Consider the following 21,553-nt stretch of genomic DNA (forward strand, 5'->3'; position numbering starts at 1 on the left):
TAATCACTGAAACAAGTCAGGGTACTAGTTGAGGGGGTAAGTACCCGGCTCAAGTAATGATCACAATCCTCGTCAGGGTGAACAACTAAAATCACCAAATAAACCTGGGCTCAACACCCTGATAACTGTTGCATAGAGCAGGTTTAGTTTAGAGGCAATGTGTAAGGTATTTACTCAGTACTAACACAGTAATCAAGTCGAAATGCAAAAAATAAAATCAAAATCACAAAATTAATTTAGAAAAGAGTAAAAATAAAGAAACAGTATGATACCAAATGACAAAAATGAAGGATAACTGGAGATATGATTTTCTTTTATATGTTTTAAGTTGAAATAGCACCAAGAAACACAAAATGCCAATGACGGTCAATGCTCGCAATAGACCACAACCTAGACACAATTTAACGCTGACCACGGTGAAGCATAGTTGGATACACTAAGCAGGTTCATCCTGGTCAAAGATTTTACCTTCTGACTTTAGTCCTTGAAATCCGAATCCACCACAGGAGAAAACTTCTAAAGCCCTCTGGACCTCAGGGGAGGGACTTTGAGACTCACAGGGTGGCAGGCAGAAGCCAAATAGAAAAGTCTGCTTCAGGTCCAATTGCCACTTGTCAGCTGAGCTTTTGCTGAAAAAGGCCTCTAATAGATTGGGTCCCTGTAGCTTTAACAGGAGGCCAGCATTATAGCCCTTCGAGTCCACTTCTTTGTCCTGGGTACAAGACAGAGGGCATTTCCTGCCCTCCAGGGCTATTTTCAGGTTGATGACGATAAGTTCAATCCTCTGCCGATCTTCCTCAGGTCCAGGAGGTTCTAAAGTGGGTGTCTGTAGGTGCCACGGTTATGTCTGGCACAAGCTAGTTGTTGGGAATGACCCATGGAAACCCCCTAACGTTTGGGTTAAAGTCTCCCGGAGCTAACCCTACCCACTTTGGACATTTTCAAGATCACTGAACTTGGGCTCTGAGAGATGGAGTTATGTATGAGTAGTGTACTACGGTAGACCTGGTGTCGTTCCACATCTAACACTAAAATACAGTTTTAGGCAGACCGTATACCCTAAAACAAAAACAGAGACAGAAGGCTGGTCCCACCAGAGCTAAACTTTCTGCAACCAGTAAGTGGATGCACACAAACTGTTTTAGCATTCTGTTCCCTCCTTTGATGTGTGCCCCAAATGTTATATGTAAACCTAGCAGACTTGTTAAACAGGCGGTGATACCAATATCAAAGGAGGCCCATTGTCATTGAGGCATGATTGGCTGGAAGACAACAGAAGGGCCCTGCCCAAGCGTCAGCTAACATTTGCTTGCAACAGAGGAGGCATCTTTCAAGTGTGCCCCAAGGGTCATATAAAAGCCCCATCAGACCTGTCAAGCTGGATGCGACATTCAATCAGGACTTGACACTTTAATGTCAAAGAAGATCCTCCCATCCCCCCTTGCATATTCTGTCAGGGTTAGAGTGGTCATCCCTGTCCATTCAGGCCGGCCTATAGTTTTGCTCCTGGGAGGAAGGTCATACCTCATTCAAACCTATTTGAATGATTATTAATGGTTAGCCGAAGTGGGAGAAGAAAATGACGATTTCGTTTCCAGGGGCTTCAGACAGCTAAAGAACTTTTTTAAAGATACCTTTATGTAACATATATATTTTTTTAATTTGTTGATTAAACAGCTTCCACATAGAGATCATACATCTCCCAGAGTGTAGGGGAAACAAGGCACTGAATACAATAGCTTAATACAAGCTGACTTTTCCTTGGTGTTACAAATTAAAGCAAACTTAGAGCTCCACCAAACAACCCTCCACCCATCCCCCCCCCCGAAACCCCGGCATGATGGCATAGAATTATTACATCTTCTGACAGTACATTGTTAATATGACAATTCTCCCCAACTAGCCTGATAGTCCTATCGCACCTAATAGCTCAGAATGTACAATGACTCACTGCAAGTCTGGATTCCCAAGGAGATACCCCGTCCGGGGGGCCCAAAAGAACTTTGGACGTGAGGCCTCAGGCAGCTCTTCAGCATATATACCCAATTGACCCCTGCAGTATAACAAATCGCGAATCCACCTCTGTACAGTCGGAACAGTTCTTGCTCCCCGACATTGTGCCACGGCCCGTTTGGCAAACAGGGTAGAGATGGCTACTAGCCGTCTATTACAGGGCTTGAGCTTCTGCACCCATCCCAACAGGCAAACTTCCGGTACACACTCAACAGTTTTCAGAACTACAGTTGTAAGTATGCGCATGACCTTCACCCAGATGTTGTATATACCCATGCTGCTCCAGGCAAGATGCATAAAATCTGCATCAGCCTGTCCACAACGCACATAGCATGCATTGTCCCGCAACCCAAACCTTCGCAACTGGAACGGTGTATAATAAAGCTGGTGTATGCATTTGAAATGAATTATGCGAAGATTACAGTTCGCCGTCAAGCGCCCAGTTAATGTACAACAAAACTTCCAGGTGTCTAACGAGAACTCATCACCCAAGACTGTCTTTCATTTATTGTTGGAAGGAGAATCGTTAAGATCGGTTTCACTTAGAGATGCATTGTATAATTTGGTAATAAGACCACAACGTTCTGCACTCGCCAGCACTACCCGCAGTGCCAGCAGTGTGCGTGGCTCTGTCTGGTATGCTGGGTGTGCCGCACGAATGGCCTGTCGCACCCGCACATACGTGAAACATAGCATCATTCCGGCCTCACGCCCGCCCTGGAGGTCCAGCAGTGAGCAAAAGCGACCCTGGCTATACAAGTCTCCCAAAAGTCTAATCCCACTTCACTTAGCGCCTTCAGGGTTGCAGGCTCTATCACCGCCGATATATCTGGATGTGCAGCGAAGGGAAGCGTTGGGGCATATAAATACTCCAGATTGGCTAAAGTTTTCCATGCCCAGGCCGTACAATGTACAGGGCGGATTTCCCCCCATGAACTTCCCGCTCCCCCCGCCAAGGCTGAAGCAGCCAGAGGTATTAGAAGCACTGAATCCGCCTCAATAGCCGTGCGTGGCTGAAATTTCTGTGGAAAGTACCTAAAGTGGCCGTACTGCGCCTGTGCGCATAAGTAGTATAGCCGCAAGTCAGGAGCCTTAAACCCAACGCTCTTAAACGGCTAAACCAGCACACTCCAGCTACAGCGGGGCTTCTTGCCCCCCCAACACAAACGTTAACACGGTCGACTGCAACGTATTAAACAGCAGGACATTCAGGCGAATGGAAATATTGACAAACAAGTAAAGCAGCTTGGGCAAAAAGGTCATTTTTATGACAGCGATGCGGTCCGTAAGAGAGATTGGGAGTTTAGCCCAGCGCTCAGCCTGTTCTGTAATCGTGGTGACAGCAAGACCATAATTTGCGGTGATCACAACCTCCAGGGCCCTGTGCAGCCACAAGCGCAGGTACTTCACGGGGTCAGTCGACCACTTCAGGGGAAATTCAAGATCTATCTCCCTGGTGCCTGCTGTGAGCAGGAACACAGTAGACTTGGCCCAGTTAATGCCCAGACCAGAGTAGCTTTCAAACCTGATGTACTCACGCAACAATTCCGATAGATGTATAGCAGAGTCTCAGGCATAAAGGAGCATATCATCTCGGTACAGCGACACCACTAGGGGTCGCTGTCTAAACCACAATGCAGCCCCCGCATGTCTCTGACGCAGCTTACACACTAGAGGCTCAAGAGCTAGCGAGCCACAGTGGATGGAAAAAGCATCAGATACCCAGCCACTTACACGAATCCGAGCCATTGGCGCATTATACAATAGATAGATCCATTTTAGAAAAAACAGTGGCAGGCCCATTCCTAACAAGATAGTGAACATATAGTCCCACTGGAGCGAATAAAACGTCTTGGTGGCGTCTAAAAGCATTGCCACTGCCTGAAAATCATGCTAGAAGTAGTGTTGTGTAGAAAAGACAGTACGGAGATTATACGTGGAGCGAGAGGGCACGAACACCGACAGGTCCGGAAGTACGAGATTGGGGACTAATGGCTGGAGTCTGGTAGCTATCATTTTAACCAGAATTTTGGCATCGATGTTTATGATAGAAAGCGGTCGGTAGGAGTCACAAGCGCTTGCTGCCTTGTCGAGCTTCAGAAGAAGCACCAAAAGGGCCTCCATAAGAGAAGGAGGCAAAGCACCCGAGTCATACGCCTCCGTATAGATCTCTAACTGCCACAGCGCAAGCTCATCAACATATGCCCTATAAAACTCACTGGGGAGTCCGTCTAATCCTGCCGCTTTACAGGTGGGGAGGGGCATAATAGCTAACTTCACATTTCTCTACATCAAAGGGCTGCGTGATATATTCACGCTGTGCCGAGGATAATCAGCCCAGAGCCACGTCCTCCAGGTACTCATTAATGTCTGCGGCAGGCGGAGAGGTGCACTTCCCATACAGGTTTGAATAAAAGTCCAGCACCAACCTACTTATCGCAGCGGTGTCATAATGTGTCACTCCCTCCCCGTCCAGCAGTTCGGTGATGTGAGCCTGGCTGCGCGGCGTCGCTAATTTCTGAGCTAGTGAGCGGCTGGGACGTCCACCCTCTCCATAATACTGAGCAGTGCTTCGACGAGATCTATGCAACATTTTCTGGTCTACAGTTTCGTTATGTTCTGAAACGAGCTCGCGGATCTTAGAAAGAACTTTGGGGGCGGGATTCTGGACATACTCGCCTTTAGGTAATATTGAGAACAAATCCAACATCACCATTAAATTGGATTTTTAACAACTATTTAAAAATATTTGTTTAATTGTTTTTCCACCTAGTCCCGTTCCTGAGTTACAGGATTAGTATTTAATAATGCATTACAGTGTTTTCCTATTAAACAGCTAGATCTGCTACAGTGACAATAGCTTTTTAAAAAAAATTATTGCTCAATTTGTGGTGAAAATTTACAAATAAAGTATGTCATATACAGAATCCTTTGAGACAATACCCATTGACTTATTTACGCTACACACAGTAGAGCCCCGAGCACATAGCACCTCTGGAAACACTTTTACATTTTTCATGGCTTAACAGCAGTCACAGCGTCCAACACAGTTAGATAGGCACCAGCACCTGCATTTACATACTATCGTCGCCATCAGTCTCGGCAGTCTGATCACTTTCTGTTCCTGTTGAGTTAAACAATTCTCAACATGTCTCTCCAGATTGCTATGTCCTCATCTAACCTTTCATCCCTGCGGCAGGCTTTCATGTGTAGTTCATCTGCCAGGCACAACTCCCCTACATCTCTCAACCAATTTACAAGCGAGGGAGCCCGCTCACCCATCCAGCAAATGGCAACCCTCCGTTTAGCTAATACCAATGCTAGCTGCAATAGCTTGTTGGCCATTTTCTTCTTCTTGGGTTGTGGCACCAGCCCTAGGAGGCAGTGCTCAGGCTAGCCTCCAACGCAATTCCCAACCTTCCATGGAGCCGTGCTACTACCTCAATCCAATACTGAGGCACTTCCGGGCATTCTCACGCCAAATGCATGAACCCAGCATGGGCTCCATGACTTCTAGGACAGTCATGCGGACGGGTGGCATCAATAAGATGGAGCCTCACCGGGGTCATGAACACCCGCTACAAGAAGTTATAGTGCAGCAACTTCAGCCGGGCATTACACGACACCTTACATGTTAGTATACATTCTCTGACCCACTCCCTCTCTAGTAACGGTGTCTGCAAATCTTCATTCCAATCATCCCATGCCCTAAATGTTAAAGACCCCGAGTCCGCCCTCAAAGCCTTATACAATAAAGACACCAAACTAGGCCCTCCTCCACACGTTAACAAAATATCCAAGGTCTCGGTGGTCTTGGGCAAACCCGGGTGTGTGGGCCATGTCATCTTAGCCACTTCCATTAGACCAGCATATTGTAGGTATTGCCCCCGTCCTAAGCTGAACCCTTCACATGCCTGCTCAAATGTAAGATAGGTGTCATTTATATGTAGATCAGCCAGCACCCTGCAGCCACCCAATGCCCATGCCTGGACAGACATGTTTTCCACCATCCTGCGCATAGGGACCAACTGCCAAACTGACAACTCCAGGTGGAAGGGAGCCCGCCCCAGCATTCGTTCCACAACTTTTTGCCATATATAGGCCGCTTGTCTAACAATATATGGCAACTCTGCGCTCATCCCCGCACCCTCCATGGAGAGGGTAGGGTGATCCTCTGACTGCACTCGCCCGGCTAATAAACGCTTTTCCCAGTGATCGCCCTCATCCAACCACTGCACCGCATACTGGAGGTGCGCCGCATAATAATAAAGGACAAATATGTGTACTCCAAGGCCACCCTCCTCATACAGTTTCTGGAGCACCTGCAGCGCAACCCTGCAACACTTTCCTGCCAAAAGCAGGGTCACCAGAAGAGAATTCAGTTGCTGAAACACTTTCACAGGAATTGGGCACAGTGCATTTTGCAAAGCATATAGACATCTAGGCAACATCACTATCTTGGCTACCGCCAGTCTTCCCATTAAGGACAGCGGCAGCATACTCCAGAACTCTACGGAGCGTCTCAGTGACTCCACCACCTTGTTCATGTTCAGCTGTAGCAGCCTGGCGTCCTCATGAGCCACCTGCACCCCAGATATCTAAAGTGATCCGTTTCCCATCTCAATCCCAGACTGGGCAGCTCCTCCGCCTCACAATCACGCAGTACTGCCAGGGGAAATGCTAAGGATTTGCGTCTGCCTATTCTTCCCAATTTATATGCCCCAGGGGCCCAGTTCCTGTCTTGCCCATACTGCCATAAGCTCAATGGCCAGACCAAGCAGCAGTGGCGACAGTGGGCACCCCTGCCACGTGTCTCACCCAAACAACCACTGCGCCGATCTGATTGGACCCATTCGCACACATACCGCTGGGTTTGTGTATAGTATTTTAACCCATCTGCGAAAACGCGGTCCAATCCCCAACTTCCCAAGTATTTCAAGCAGATACCCCCAATCCACCGTGTCAAACGCCTTTTCCAGGTCGATGGGACACCAAAGCCATCTCCCCAGGGCCTCCCTGCGTCTCATGCAAGACATATGCCAGCCTCCTTATATTCATTGACGTACTACTGTCCGGGATGAAACCGCACTGGTCCTCATGGATTAGTTGGGACATATGTGGACCCAACTTCTTTGCCAACACTTTATATAACATTTTTACATCCGAGTTAATCATCCTCAAGGGGCGGTATGCCGCCGGGTCCTGGACATCGCCACCCAGCTTTGGTATCAGACAGATTTCACCCTCACGCATCGTAGGGGGCAATAGCCCGCTCTCAAAGGACTCATTAAAGGTTTGCAACAGAGGCTGGGTCAGCATTGCCGAATATGCTTGATAATACTCAATGGGTAACCGATCCCCTCCCGGGGCTATGGCCCTGGGTATGTCAGCTATCGCCTCCCTGAACTCCTCCTCAGTAAGCTGCACATCCAGTTCCGTCCTGACCTCAGATATCTGCCTCAACTGTAGACCCTCTAAAAAGGGGATATAATGGTCCGCACTCTCCAAGGGTTCTGCCCTATAGGCTGTCTGCAGGTGTTACCGGAACATCTCCAGCACGAGTATAAACCAGCTTTCCCGAATGTGCCTGAAGACTGGTAACCAAGGTGGGGGGGGGCTGCTCCCTTCGCAATATCCAAGCCAATAACCGACCAGATTTATCACCCTCAGCATGTAGATGCTGGTGATATTTCAGCCGATCCCAAGTCTCTGCCACCTGTTCCTGCAATGCACGCTCCTGTTCCAGGGAGTCATCTCGCCCTAGCGACCGTGACTGAAGGTCAGCTAGCATTTTCTCCCTGTCCTGCAACTCAGGTTGTAATTGCCTCCGGACGCCATATGTCAGCCCCACCGCCGCCCCTCTAGCACAGCCTTCATCGCATCCCACTCGTGAGCTTTAGTGCTGGCAGTGCCCCAACAATGAAAATAGCTTTGAAGGTATTTTCAGTGTAAGGACATGTTTAACATTAAACTTTAACAGGTCTTAAATACCATGCACTCTCCTTTTGTGGGCAATAAGGCCTACTTATGGGGTATCTTGGAAATATGCCAAAGAAAAGCTTAGGCCTGTCAAAAGGGTTATTTTGACAGATTGAATGTGCAGTTTGAAACCTGCACAGCCAGGCCTGCAGTCATGTTTACATTGTAAATGTAGAGGATGGCACAATGGGTGCTGCAGTCGGCTTGTGACATTTAGCATACAGGCCCTGGGTACTACAACTTGGTACCATATTCTAGGGGCTTGTATGCAAGTTAAATATGTCAAACTGGAGAATACTCATTTTACCATGTTGAAAGGGGGAGCAGAGGCACTTCTTCTCTGGTTATCAGGGATATAGTGCAAAAATAGTTTTGAGCTTTAAGGCATACAAAACCCCCAAACCCGTGGTGACCCTGCAGAAAGGGCAAATTTCCAACAATCACCTTGATGTTTGTTAGTAGACACCCTAGGTGAAACGGGTTTTCCCACATATGGGTCCCTTGCTCATTTTGCCACAGGACTCAAGCTACATCTCAATGACAAAACTCTAGTAGGCCAAAACTAGTCCGTGGTTGCTAGTGCTTTCACCTGGAAGGGACCTGGCAGTTTGGGGTAAACTGTTCCTATTGGAGCAGTGTTGGACTTTGCCCTTTTTGCAGGGTCATTCCTGAACTTTTTGCCTTCCTCCTGTATTTCTTCTGACCTGTTGGTGGTTTTATGACTGAGCATTTCACCACTGCTGATTGGTGCTAAAGTGCATATGCTCTATATTGTAAATTGTTGTAATGGATTAGTGACTCCATGATTGGCGTATTTGATTTACTTGTCAGACACTAGTACACTGCACCAGGTGTGCCCAGGGCCTGTAAATCAAATGCTGCTGGTGGGCTTGCGGTACAAAAGGGGGTGGTGATGGACAGAGCATCTGAACCAATCAAACACTCACACCCAGTCAAAAGATCTGGGTTTAATCCATCACCGTTCTTTAGCCCACTCCGCCACCCCAGTTCAGACATGGCCATATGCAAATCAGTCTGACCCTGTGCCTCATGGGAACAGTCCAGCCCGAACTGCCAAGCCATGCCTTCCCTGGACCGGAAACAAGCTTCCGAGGACCGGTTTCTGGCATTACAGCCGTCTTCAGCCCGGCTTGCTTGAATCCAGTGGCAGAGTGAGCAAGGGACTCACGTCCGAGCATACCCTGCCACACTTATGGCGGCCAAAAGCGGTACAAAAGGGGGTGGTGATGGACGGAGCATCTGAACCAATCAAACACTCACACCCAGTCAAAAGATCTGGGTTTAATCCATCACCGTTCTTTAGCCCACTCCGCCACCCCAGTTCAGACATGGCCATATGCAAATCAGTCTGACCCTGTGCCTCATGGGAACAGTCCAGCCCGAACTGCCAAGCCATGCCTTCCCTGGACCGGAAACAAGCTTCCGAGGACCGGTTTCTGGCATTACAGCCGTCTTCAGCCCGGCTTGCTTGAATCCAGTGGCAAAGTGAGCAAGGGACTCACGTCTGAGCATACCCTGCCACACTTATGGCGGCCAAAAGCGGTACAAAAGGGGGTGGTGATGGACGGAGCATCTAAACCAATCAAACACTCACACCCAGTCAAAAGATCTGGGTTTAATCCATCACCGTTCTTTAGCCCACTCCGCCACCCCAGTTCAGACATGGCCATATGCAAATCAGTCTGACCCTGTGCCTCATGGGAACAGTCCAGCCCGAACTGCCAAGCCATGCCTTCCCTGGACCGGAAACAAGCTTCCGAGGACCAGTTTCTGGCATTACAGCCGTCTTCAGCCCGGCTTGCTTGAATCCAGTGGCAAAGTGGGCTTGCAGCACTGGTTGTGCCACCCACAGAAGAAGCTCGTAAAATTCTGACTCAGGCCTGCCATTGCAGAGCCTGTGTGCAGCCTGGGATTGCCATGTCGACTTGGCAAGTGCACCCATTTGCCAGTCCCTAAACCTTCCCCTTGCTACATGTTAGTCACCACTAAGGTAGGCCCAAGGTACCCCCATGGGCAGGGTGCATTGTATGTGAAAGGTAGGACATGCCCTGATGTGTGTGGCATGTCCCAATAGTGAATTACAGCCAATTTCGTTTTTCACTATTTCAAGGCTACCTATTCCCATAGGGCCGAATGGGCAGTTTGATTAGAACATCTTATAATCCTAACTGACCCAGGGAACTAGGTAGAAATTCGAGTTTAGTATGCCTGAACTCAGAATGTTAAAATACATCTTTTAGTGAGGGTGATTTTTATATTCTGTGTTTGAAAATACCACTTTTTAACAAATAGGTATCTTCTTGCCTAACTATCCAGCATGCCTCTGCTAGGTTTGTGTATTTCATGTCTGGTTTGTCAGTGACAGGGGGCTGGAGAGGGTCTTGCCTCCAGCAGTCCGATGGTCAGGGCGGGGCTGAATTGGACTTGCATTGAATAGAGAGTGGGGTGGGGTGGGGGCGGAGATTTGATTTCACTGACCTGAGCCCTCATAGAATAGAGAGTAGTGGGAGGAGATTTCCTATCTGCTACCTGGGCCAGGTATGCTCTCAGACAATGCTGTCTCCGCTACTGCCAGGAAGCTGCACAGAACTGGTTTTGGCTGGGCACAGGAGCCCTCTGCCTTCAGAGGACAAAGGATTTACTGGTATAAATTTTAGTACCCAGACCCAGAACACTTCTGGGAATCAAGACGACCTTTGCCAAGGAGAAGAAGCAAGGAAGCTGCAAGGAGGAGACTGCCCCTGTGCTGTGCTGTTGGGGTTGGCCTGCAGTGGTTACTTTATTTGCCAAGGAAAGGAGAAAAGGAACTTTGTGTGTCATTTTGCAATCTTGAAGAAGAATCTCCATAGGTTTGAACTGTGCTTGCCTCCAGCCTGAAGTCCCAGGGATACAAGACTTCACCATCAGCTCCCGTGAATTCCCCTTGCTGTGCAATTCTGCCTGAAGAGAGGTGCCTACTGTTTGGGCCCTCTGAGAAAACTGCGAGTTGCTGGGAGATGGTAGCACGATGCAACGAAGAGAAGCTCGTTGCCGCCGCCGCAATGCCGAAGAAGCGTGCCGACGATGCAGCTCTTCGCCATTGCATCATCGACAAAGTGTGTCGCATCACTGGAGAAGCGTGTCGCCGCAGCAGAGGTCTCCATCGCATCACTGGAGAAGCATGTCGCAGGGCCTGTCGTGGCTCAGAAGTTACCGAGCTCGCCGCATGGCCGTCGGGCGTGCACGCATCGAGGCACCATCTTGTCGTATCGCACAGGATCACAGTAAGAAACCGACGCATCACCTCCTCTCCGGTAAGGAACCGGCGCATCACCTCCGCTGCAGTAAGGTACCGACGCATCACCTTCCCTGAAGCAAGGAACCAACGCATCACCTTCCCTGCGGCCCTTTTGTTTGTATTGTGTTACGCATCCAAGGTACTTTGAGAGTAAAGTGTCGCATTTACCATCTACATTGAACTGAACTATTTCTACCATTTAAAAGTCTATTTTTGATTACAGTATTGTGGTGTTTGTCGTTTGGTCTTGTGTTAAGTCTAGTAAAGATTACTTATTTTTCTAAACTGGTGTTGTGTCCATTTGTAGTGTTTTCACTGTATTACTGTACATGTTCACAAATGCTTTACACGCTGCCTCTGAGACAAGCCTGTCTGCTCGTGCCAAGCTACCAAGGGGGCGAGCAGGGGTTATCTTAGAAGTGTAGCCCCTAATCCGGACTAGAAGCAAGTGTCCCTATTTGGACAAAGGTACCTACCTCTGCCAACTAGAGACCCCCAGTTCTGATTTGCACATGCAGGTCTGTGTCTAGAGCAGTATACTGGGTAAACATCTGTGAAATAGAAAACAGCCCACATGATCAACACTGGCTGAGATTAACTCAAGCATTTTTCATTGTATATCATACCTTACCAGCTGTAGAGATTACCAACAAATCCACTGAACACATATAATGCAGTTAATAGCGTATGAGTGCAGGATACACATGAAATGCAGTTGTGTCATAATACCAAAACTAATTTTCTTACCATCTAGGAGAAACACGTCAAGCTGCTCAATGCACAAGGCCTTCAGGTCTTGATCGCTCCTGTCTTTCTTCAGCAAGGCAATGATATATTGAGCGAGAGCAGATGGATTAGCATCACAACTAGCAAGAAGAAAGAAGCAGGTGTCAGTTTCTAGCTCACAGAAAAGAAATCTGAAATGACAATTTTCACTGTCTTTTAAAATAGTTCTAGCAACATCTTAGCCTTTAATCAATTCGTTCTGCCACTTTGAAAATTTGCAGCACAGTAATTTAAATAAAAATAGATAAATGAAAAACATTTGGCTTTCGTATGGTGAATGTACATAGGGGGTAACAAACATGCATAGAAAACAGACATTTGGCACGGAGACCAATAGTCCTACACAAACGTGCATCAATGTGTTATGGGGTGCTGTGTAGAAGGGGGCAACGTGCTAGGTGGATCCATACCACCACAATACTTTTTTAGTCCTGCATTTAAGAAAGCTATCCATTCTGTAAACTGTAATCCTGGTTTGCTTAATCTGAACAAACTTGAAAACACTCCTGATAAATTTAAGCCATTTGCAATGTGTTGAGTGTCTTTCTAGAGGGGAATAAGGGTATACGTGGAGAGATAGCAGATAGAAATTGGGTCTCTACTTGTCAAAGGAATGCACCCTGTCCAAGGAGGGACCACAATCCTAGTCAGGGTAAGTCCCTACACAATCCTAAATTATCCTGTGCTCACCCTCTGGTAGTCTGGCGCAGGCAGGCTTAACTTAGTAGGCAGTGTGTAAAGTATTTATACAATAACTCATACAACACTCTACATAGGCCACAAAAAAATCCACAACAGTTTAAAAAATAGAGAATATTTATCTAAATAAATTAAGACCAAAGCTATCAAAATCCATCAAGTCAAGATACTGAATTTTGAAGTAGTAAATGCAGTAAAGCTCTTAGAAGTAAGTAACCCTAAAAAGGGTTACTCGGTCTTGCTGGAGCGGGACAAAGTCAAAGTTCGGGCCGATAGCAATAGAGCGCCAGCCAGCTACAGGACTCACGCAGGCCATGGTGAACAAAGTACCTTTCCTGGGCGCAGGCACCAAGATGCGTTGATCTTCTCCACGCAGTGACAACAATGCATCGGTGTCCGATTCACGGGATCGATGCGTTGAAGTCGAGCCTTTCAGTTAGGACCTCGGATGGGACCTGCGTTCAATCTCACAGTCGGGTTATTCATTGAGACGCACAGGGAGGTCTCTGGACAGCACAGCATGGGTTCAAATCAGCGCAGTGGTGATGGTTGCGTCGATTTTGTAGGAAAACAGCTACTGAACTGATTTCTGAGGCTCAGAACTGTAGAGTGCACCTCAGGAAACATAAGGACTTGCAGATGGCAGAGTCCTTCAGCAACAGCTGAATTGCAAGAAGTTTTTTGTGTCCCTAAGACTTCAGAAAACAGGAGGTAAGCCAACCAGCACTTGAGATCACGTGGAGGGACTGGGGAGGCCAGCTCCCCTTTAACCCGTTCGGTGCTCATAACGAGCTCAGCTCTTCATGAGGCACAGTGGCGCTGTGCTCATGACGAGCTGAGCTTGTCATAACCGCAGCAGCGCGCCTAGGTGGGGATAATTCCCCTGCTGTGCTGGGCGTTCCATTAAACGGGCGTGGTCATGACGAGCTCAGCTCGACAGCAGCACAGCGCCACCGTGCAGCGTGACGAGCCGAGTTAATCACAAGCACCGCGTGCGGCTCCCCTCCCCCCACGTCGCAAGGGAATTAGCCCCGCGGTGAAGGGGTTAAGATGGCGGAGAGCAGCTAGGCAACAAGCAGAAAGCAGTCCTTCCAGAAAAGCAGTCAAGTTGAGTCCTTTGAGCACCATAACATGTCTTTCGACAGTGATCTGGTGTAGGTCCAGAAGTGCTACAATCAAAGGAGAGAGTAAGGGAGTTTGTTCACTCAAAAGTGGACTAGAGATCACTCCTATTCCCCTGGGAGGAATTATATCAAAACAAAGAGAGGAGTATCCCCTATGAAGTTAAAGGACAGACGTATCTGGAGGGCAGGTTTTTTGGCAAGAAGGAGAATATTCATCCTTTTGTTTAAAACCCCTCACTCACCAACCTAGTGGTGACATGCTTCATCATCGGGGTCCACCCTGGCGTCCTAGCGACACCAGGGTGTGCTGCGACACCTGTACTACAGTGGAGCGGGTTGTGACTGTTGGTGCGAAAAAATCAAATGTTAAAAATTGTCCTGGTTGTACTCAAAAATATAGTTTTAATTATAGAGCAACTGAACAATGTTTAAAAAATACGAGGGCGAGATCCTGGTAGGGAAGTTACGACCAAGGGATCTCTATATGTGTTGAGTGGTCAACATGTTTCTACCTTAAGGGCGATTGCCCGGTATTCGTCAGGACCAGAAAAACTGGTGGACAGGGGGTGTGTGCTCCCTAAAAAGCACACCCGTTCCTTGATCCCCTGTGTACCTACTGGCAAAACGGCCAGTGGTATATACTGCTCAGTAAAATAATCGCCCTTAAGGTAGAAACATGTTGACCACTCAACACATATAGAGATCCCTTGGTCGTAACTTCCCTACCAGGATCTCGCCCTCGTATTTTTTAAACATTGTTCAGTTGCTCTATAATTAAAACTATATTTTTGAGTACAACCAGGACAATTTTTAACATTTGATTTTTTCGCACCAACAGTCACAACCCGCTCCACTGTAGTACAGGTGTCGCAGCACACCCTGGTGTCGCTAGGACGCCAGGGTGGACCCCGATGATGAAGCATGTCACCACTAGGTTGGTGAGTGAGGGGTTTTAAACAAAAGGATGAATATTCTCCTTCTTGCCAAAAAACCTGCCCTCCAGATACGTCTGTCCTTTAACTTCATAGGGGATACCCCTCTCTTTGTTTTGATGTAGGTCCAGAAGTGCCTGATTTGATGAGATCAGATGCCAAGTACTTCTTTCTTCTTCTTTGTTTGTGTCCCCATTTGCCGTTTCCTCGTTCCGAGAAGTATTCAACCACCTTATTGTCCTTCCAGGAGAGGGCCAAGAGCATGACCTCTTTCGGACAAACATATAGAATTGGCAGGAGGTACTTACAGGAAGATCGTACTCCATCAAGGCCTGTCGCAGCCTGTTGGCCCTGGCTTCGTTGTGATCCGGCATACCCCATCTGGACCATGGAGTAAAAGGGCATAATCATCGGACCCGGGGGGAAAAAAAAAAGGAAAAAAAAAAAAAGAAAACCCAGGTGGTCTGAATAACTTAGCGTCTCCAATTGACTAAAAGATTCCAAAAGGCAAGGCTCCGAGCGCTGCCAGACCTAGCTATATCAACCTTCGATGTTTCGTAAAGGGATGACAGCCATTCTGCGTGGGTCGGAGGATTGGAATCGACCCAATGTTTGCATATTTGTCGTCTTGCAAGGAGGATTGCATAAAACAAAAAGGTCCTCTCTTTCCCCTTAATATTTTCCTCTAGACCAAATATAATTAATGCTAGGCTGATGGTAATCGGAGTTTTGAGGATTGACTCTATAGTGGCCCTTACTCCTTCCCAATAACCACTAATACTGGGACAATCCCAGAACATATGAGTATCGGAAGTACTTATATCCAAATCTGCTTTTGAAGTGTGAAATGTGGGAAACTTCAAAGAGTGGTTTTGAAGTGCACCAGTATCCCTATCAACCCAGTCATGTCTGCCAGACTATCTGTGGTGGGTAATAAGTCCTTTGTGTGGGGTCAGATGGCGGCCTGAGAAGACGGGTCGTGAGGCTCCCCGGCCCGAATCCCCAAAACGGCCCTTAATTAGCGCCTAAGCCCTCCAATTTTGAGCAGACTGTGCCCGGCAAGGAGGGGGGTTTGAGCGCCCGTCCCTTTTGGGCTCAGAAAGGCAGCGGAGTTACTCCCATGCGATTCACGTGTCCGCCTGGTGCGGGGTCCCGCTTGGCGCTGGAGAGTAATGGCGGCCGGGAACTCGGAATGATTAGCGCAGCGCCTGGGCTGAGACAACCCGACGAGCAGATGGCCGTCGGGAGGGCACCGGCTGGAGCCACGGCCGGGAACTGGTGAGCAGCGAGGGGCTGCAGTGCTGGCTGTATGAGGGGCGCGGCGAAGCACGTAGCCCATCACAGAGGCTGTCCCGTCCGCCTCGCCTGGCCACAACCGGCGGCGCCGGGAGCGGAGCGGCACGAAGGGGCTCCCACGCCAGGGGAGAACCCAAAGACCCTGTTCTTCCGGCTCAAAATGATGGCGGACAAGTGGCTGCAATCGGAGTCCAGTACCAAGGAAGAGATACTTGCACGAATATATCTCGAACAGTTTATGGAGGCTCTCCCCTATGGGTCCCAACGGTGGTTAAGACAGCATTCGGGACTGACCATTGAACAAGCCATAGAGATGGCTGCCAACTACGCCAGAGCGCAACCCCGTGGGCTAGGTTGGGAACATGAGAGGCCCCACAAACAGTCAACACCCCTGAAGACTGAGAAGCCTGTACCACAAAGTAAACCTGATAGGAAACCGTTCGTCCCTGTGGAACATCACAAACCCAAACCATGGAGAACTGAAGCACCGATGACCCGAGGACCGCAATGTTTCGAGTGCGGTGAATGGGGCCACATCGCCCGACTCTGTCCCAGGAAGCACCCAGCGGAGGAACCGATGGAAGTGGGCTATCTCCCGAGAACCGTTCTGTACTCCGCAGAGATGGGGCCCTCCTTCTATGTGAGTATACGACTGAATAACTGCATGGTAAGAGCCTTGTTAGACTCCGGGTGTAGGCAATCCGTGGTCCAAACCCGCCTGGTAAACCCTAATCAATATGTCCCTAAAACAAGGGTGCACATACGTTGCGTCCATGGAGACGTAAAGCCCTACCCCCTTGCCCAGGTCACGATCCGCCCTGAAGACAAACCCGCTTGTGTAGTGAGAGTAGGGGTGGTTGATACTCTCCCTGAGGACGTAATTTTGGGGGTCGACAACCCAGAGTTTCTCGCTTTGTTCCGACAGGAGTTGTCCGTCAGGGCAGGGTCCGCTGATACCCCCCAGCATGCTCTGATAACATCTGACCCATGGATCATGGACCGCAACTTCAAATACGCCCAGACAGAAGACAGGTCGTTGTACAACGCCTGGGAGGCTGCTCACTCCGCTCACGAGGACCCTCCGTTTCCTAGGTTCGTGATTCACAAGAACCTACTGTATCGAGAACCGAAGGCGGGAAGCGTGCCCCAACTTCTTGTCCCTACTTCCTTCAGAGAACAGGTCATGTTCTTTGCCCATGCACACTTAACGGCAGGACACTCCGGTAAGGAAAAAACCACGGACTCCATCATTCGCCATTTCTATTGGCCTGGTATCTATAGGGACGTGGAGGAGTACTGCAAGAAGTGTGACGTCTGCCAGAGAAAGAACACACACCGCCCTCCCGCGGCACCGCTACAGCCCATGCCCATTGTCGGGGTGCCCTTTGAGAGGGTGGGAATGGACCTAATAGGACCCCTACCAAAAACCCCTAGGGGTCACCTGTATGCGCTGGTCCTCGTGGATTACGCCACCCGCTTCATCAAAGCGTTTCCCCTTCGATCCCCAACAACAGCCAACGTCTCTGAAAGACTGATCGAACTCTTTTCCCGGGTCGGATTCCCAAAAGAAATCCTGACCGACCAAGGGACTCCGTTTACTTCTCGCCTGATGAAGGAGGTCTGCAAAACACTCGACATACAACACCTGACCGACGGTCTGGTGGAGCGCTACAACCAATCCCTGAAAGCAGCCCTGAAGAAAATGTTGACCACCGAAGGCCCCGCATGGGACCGGTTGCTTCCCCTAGCGCTCTATGTGTTGAGAGCGCAAAAACAGAGCAGTCTCGGGTGTTCCGCGTTCGAACTGGTGTACGGAAGGGTACCCAGATCCCTGTTAGACATCACAAAAGAAGCATGGGAATCACAGGAGGCCGACGACCAGAGATCCCTCCTAGACTACACAACACAGCTAAAAGCCAGACTAGGGAAGCTGAGAGACTTGGCAGAAACGAACTTGGAAAAACAGCAAGGAAGACAAAAACAGGCGTACGACCGTGGTACTAAATTGAGGACTCAAGATCGGAGATTGGGCTCTTGTTCTTCTACCCACCCTGGCTCAAAAGAAAGAGTGGATGGGGCCCTATGAGGTAGTGGACACCATAGGCGCCACCACTTACAGACTGAAACTCTCCCCGACAAAAAGACAGAGCTACCACATCAACCTGCTAAAAAAAATGGATCGGACCCATACCAAGGACCAACTCTCAGACTCTCCCAGAAAGACCCGAAAGCCTTTCCTCCCTGCAGGACCTGGTGGTCAACCCAGAGCTGACGGAGGAACGAAAAGCGGACCTCGATAGGGTACTTCTTCCTTTGTCGTCCATCTTCTCAGACCTTCCCGGAAAAACCGACTTGGTGGAACATTGTATAGACACCCTACCCGGCAAGACGGTGAAGCAAAGACCCTATCGGATCCCCGCAGCCCGACGAAAGGACGTTAGAAAGGAAGTCCAAGACATGTTGGACTTAGGGGTAATACGACCGTCGAGAAGCAAATGGTCTTCCCCGATCGTAATGGTCCCGAAGCCAGACGGGTCAAAAAGATTTTGTATGGACTTCCGTGCCCTGAACTCCATCTCTACCTTCGACGCCTACCCCATACCGAGGGTCGACGAGTTGGTCGAAAAGCTGGGCGACGCCACCTTCATCACCACCTTGGATCTCACCAAGGGCTACTGGAAGGTACCCTTGCGTGAAGCCGATCGGAAGAAGACGGCCTTCAGCACAGAGGACGGCCTGTTTGAGTTTACGGTCCTACCGTTTGGATTGCACGGAGCCCCTGCCACTTTTCAGCGGCTTATGAACCGGGTTCTGAAGCCGTATGGGTCATTTAGCTCAGCATACTTAGACGATATCGTGATCTTTAGTGCAACGTGGGAGGATCACTTGCTACATGTACACACCATCCTGTCCGCACTGCAGACTGCGGGCTTACACGTCAACTCGAAGAAGTCGCGAATCGCTTTCACCAGAGTCAACTACCTGGGATATGTCCTGGGCAAGGGAACCATAGCCCCTCAATCCGAAAAGATCAAGGCCATCAAGCTAACCACCTTCCCAAAGGACAAAAGAGAGGTACGGGCCTTCCTCGGCTTAATCGGTTATTACCGACGTTTTATTCCCAACTTTGCTACCGTCGCTGCGCCGCTCACGGACCTGTTGAGGAAAAGCGTGAAACCGAAGGAAATCTTGTCCCCGTCCCAAGAGGCACAAGAGGCGTTTGTGAAGCTGAAGCAAATCATAACAGGGCCCCCGGTTTTGGAATCACCAGACTTCAACAAAACCTTCATCCTGGCTACAGACGCCTCGAGCATCGGCCTAGGAGCGGTACTCTCCCAGAAAGGGGTAGACAGAGTGGAACATCCCATTCTCTATGTAAGCCGTAAGCTGTTCCCCAGGGAGTGCCGCTATTCCACAGTCGAACGTGAGTGTTTAGCCATAAAGTGGGCCATCGAAAAGCTACGGTACTATCTAGAGGGGAAACCTTTTGTCTTACTGACTGATCATGCCCCCTTGAGATGGATGCATAGCAATAGAGCCACGAACGCCAGGGTGCTACGCTGGTTCCTATCCCTTCAGCCCTATTCCTTTCAGGTACTGCACAAGAAGGGCACTGAGCATGGCAACGCGGACTACCTCTCCCGTGCTTTTCCCCTCCCCGAACGGGAGATGCCAGGGGGGGGGGAGGTGTGTGACGGGGCGGGTCGTCCCTGTGATGATGACATGGACAAGGGAAGGACTACGCCTGACTGGTGGTCTGCAGTACCTATGTTGCCCTTTTCTCACCCCCTCCAGCCACGCGCCACGGTGCCTGAAGAGGAGTGGGCCAACCCGGAGTTTGCATACGCATGGGGCGAAGAGACAGTGCCGGGACTCTGTACCTTTAATGCCGACAGCTACACTGCAGAGTCTCCGCCCAGGGAGGAGCACGTCACGACAAAAGAAGGAGGAACCCGGAAGACGCCGAAGAACACTTCCCCGGAGATCGAGCGTGGTGAGGAGAGGCAGCCGGAGACGGGTTGGAGAAGAGACAAGACTACCGCAGACGACAAGCCAGGAGGCCAACGTTTTCACGTATCGCCCTGCCACGCATCCACTGGAGGGGCGTGGCTGACAAAGGTACGGGGCAAGGTAGCGGGCTGGGCGGGTTGGAGCGGGTGAACCGCTCACTGTATTCCGCCTTACGTTTCCCTGCACCCCTTCCTCACGGGCACTCCGTCACCTCGACCTGTATATAGCGCTGTGGCACGGAAACCCTCACTCCCTCTCCCTTTACGAGTATGAATCAAACACTCCTCCTGAATCTTCTTTTTCTCCCTTCATTTTCCGGTGGTGCCTTCCTGACTCCCGGACTACGGCTGGAGGTCGACGGCTACCCCGACGTTCTGGAGGCCACAACACCTGCACGTCACAGAGCCACCCTGGACATATCCGTGTTCCCCAAAGGTGTCAGGACGGACAACGATGAGTTTGCCCGTATAAGACAATCCAGCAGGCGAAAGAAAGCATACCTAAAAATAAAGCCTTCGTTAAAAGCACTTTTCCAGCATTCCGACTCGCTTCCTTCCCCTGTGTCACCCACCCCGCTACACGCAGGAACAGGCAATGGCGATCCAAGAAGTCACTAAGGACACAACGGCGTTGTGCTGATGCAGCAATAGGACGGGGGCCTCTTCTTTGCTCAGAGATTCTGCGGGTCTTGGGGAGGCGGGCGGGGGGGCCCATCGGGGTCGCCACTGCCACACACTCCTCCACGTGAACACTTCCACAGGCCTGGACTGAGTATCGATAGGCCTGGACTGAGTATCGATAGGCCTGGGACAATGACTCACACAGGGACGTTCTTGGTTGGGGTTAGGGAGGGAGGGAGGTATGTAGGGGGGAATGGGGCTGGAGGGGGGAGTGGGGGAGGGGGGGAGTTCTTGTTGTAGTTGGAGGGGTGGGGGGCTTCTGCCGGGGTGTTCCTAAGTCCCGTGCCTTCCCCACGCAATTATTTTTGTCCTCTTCCAAGAAAACAGCAGGGGTGGCGATATTGGTGTCCAGATCATTCTCGGGCAAGGTGCTCCACCAGGAGGCAGAAATAAAGGGGCGACTGCTGGTGTACCGGTTCCAGATGGCCAGCCAGATACTAGTGGAAGGCTCTGTATACGCACCTAATGAGGGGCAGGAGGCCTTCCTCCAGAAGGCCCTGGCAGCGGCCACGGCCAACACTGATCGACCCTTACTGCTGGGGGCGACCTTAATCTAGTCTTCCATAACACGACGGATCGCTCCTGCCAAAGGTCGGGTCAAGTAGGGGCTCTATCCAAGCCCGGTCATGCACACCTCCGGGAGCTGGGCCTCACCGACTTGTGGAGACACTTACACCCACGCAGCACAGCCTACACCTATTACTCGGGGCCCACAAGACTTAAGCCAGACTCGAT

General features: G+C 49.9%; 1 protein-coding gene across 2 annotated transcripts in view; it reads right to left on the reverse strand.

The window, feature by feature from the left end:
- LOC144772856 (uncharacterized) overlaps positions 1-21,553 on the reverse strand; it is a 148,474-nt gene that overhangs the window by 92,970 nt on the left and 33,951 nt on the right. For both annotated transcript variants that reach the window (XM_078657492.1, XM_078657491.1), the window contains exon 2: positions 12,038-12,156. In XM_078657492.1, the coding sequence (XP_078513618.1) occupies positions 12,038-12,156 (119 nt within the window). The remainder of the gene's footprint in view (positions 1-12,037; positions 12,157-21,553) is intronic.

The sequence above is a fragment of the Lissotriton helveticus genome, chromosome 8 (genome assembly GCF_964261635.1).
Source record: "Lissotriton helveticus chromosome 8, aLisHel1.1, whole genome shotgun sequence".
Lineage (NCBI taxonomy): Eukaryota > Metazoa > Chordata > Amphibia > Caudata > Salamandridae > Lissotriton > Lissotriton helveticus.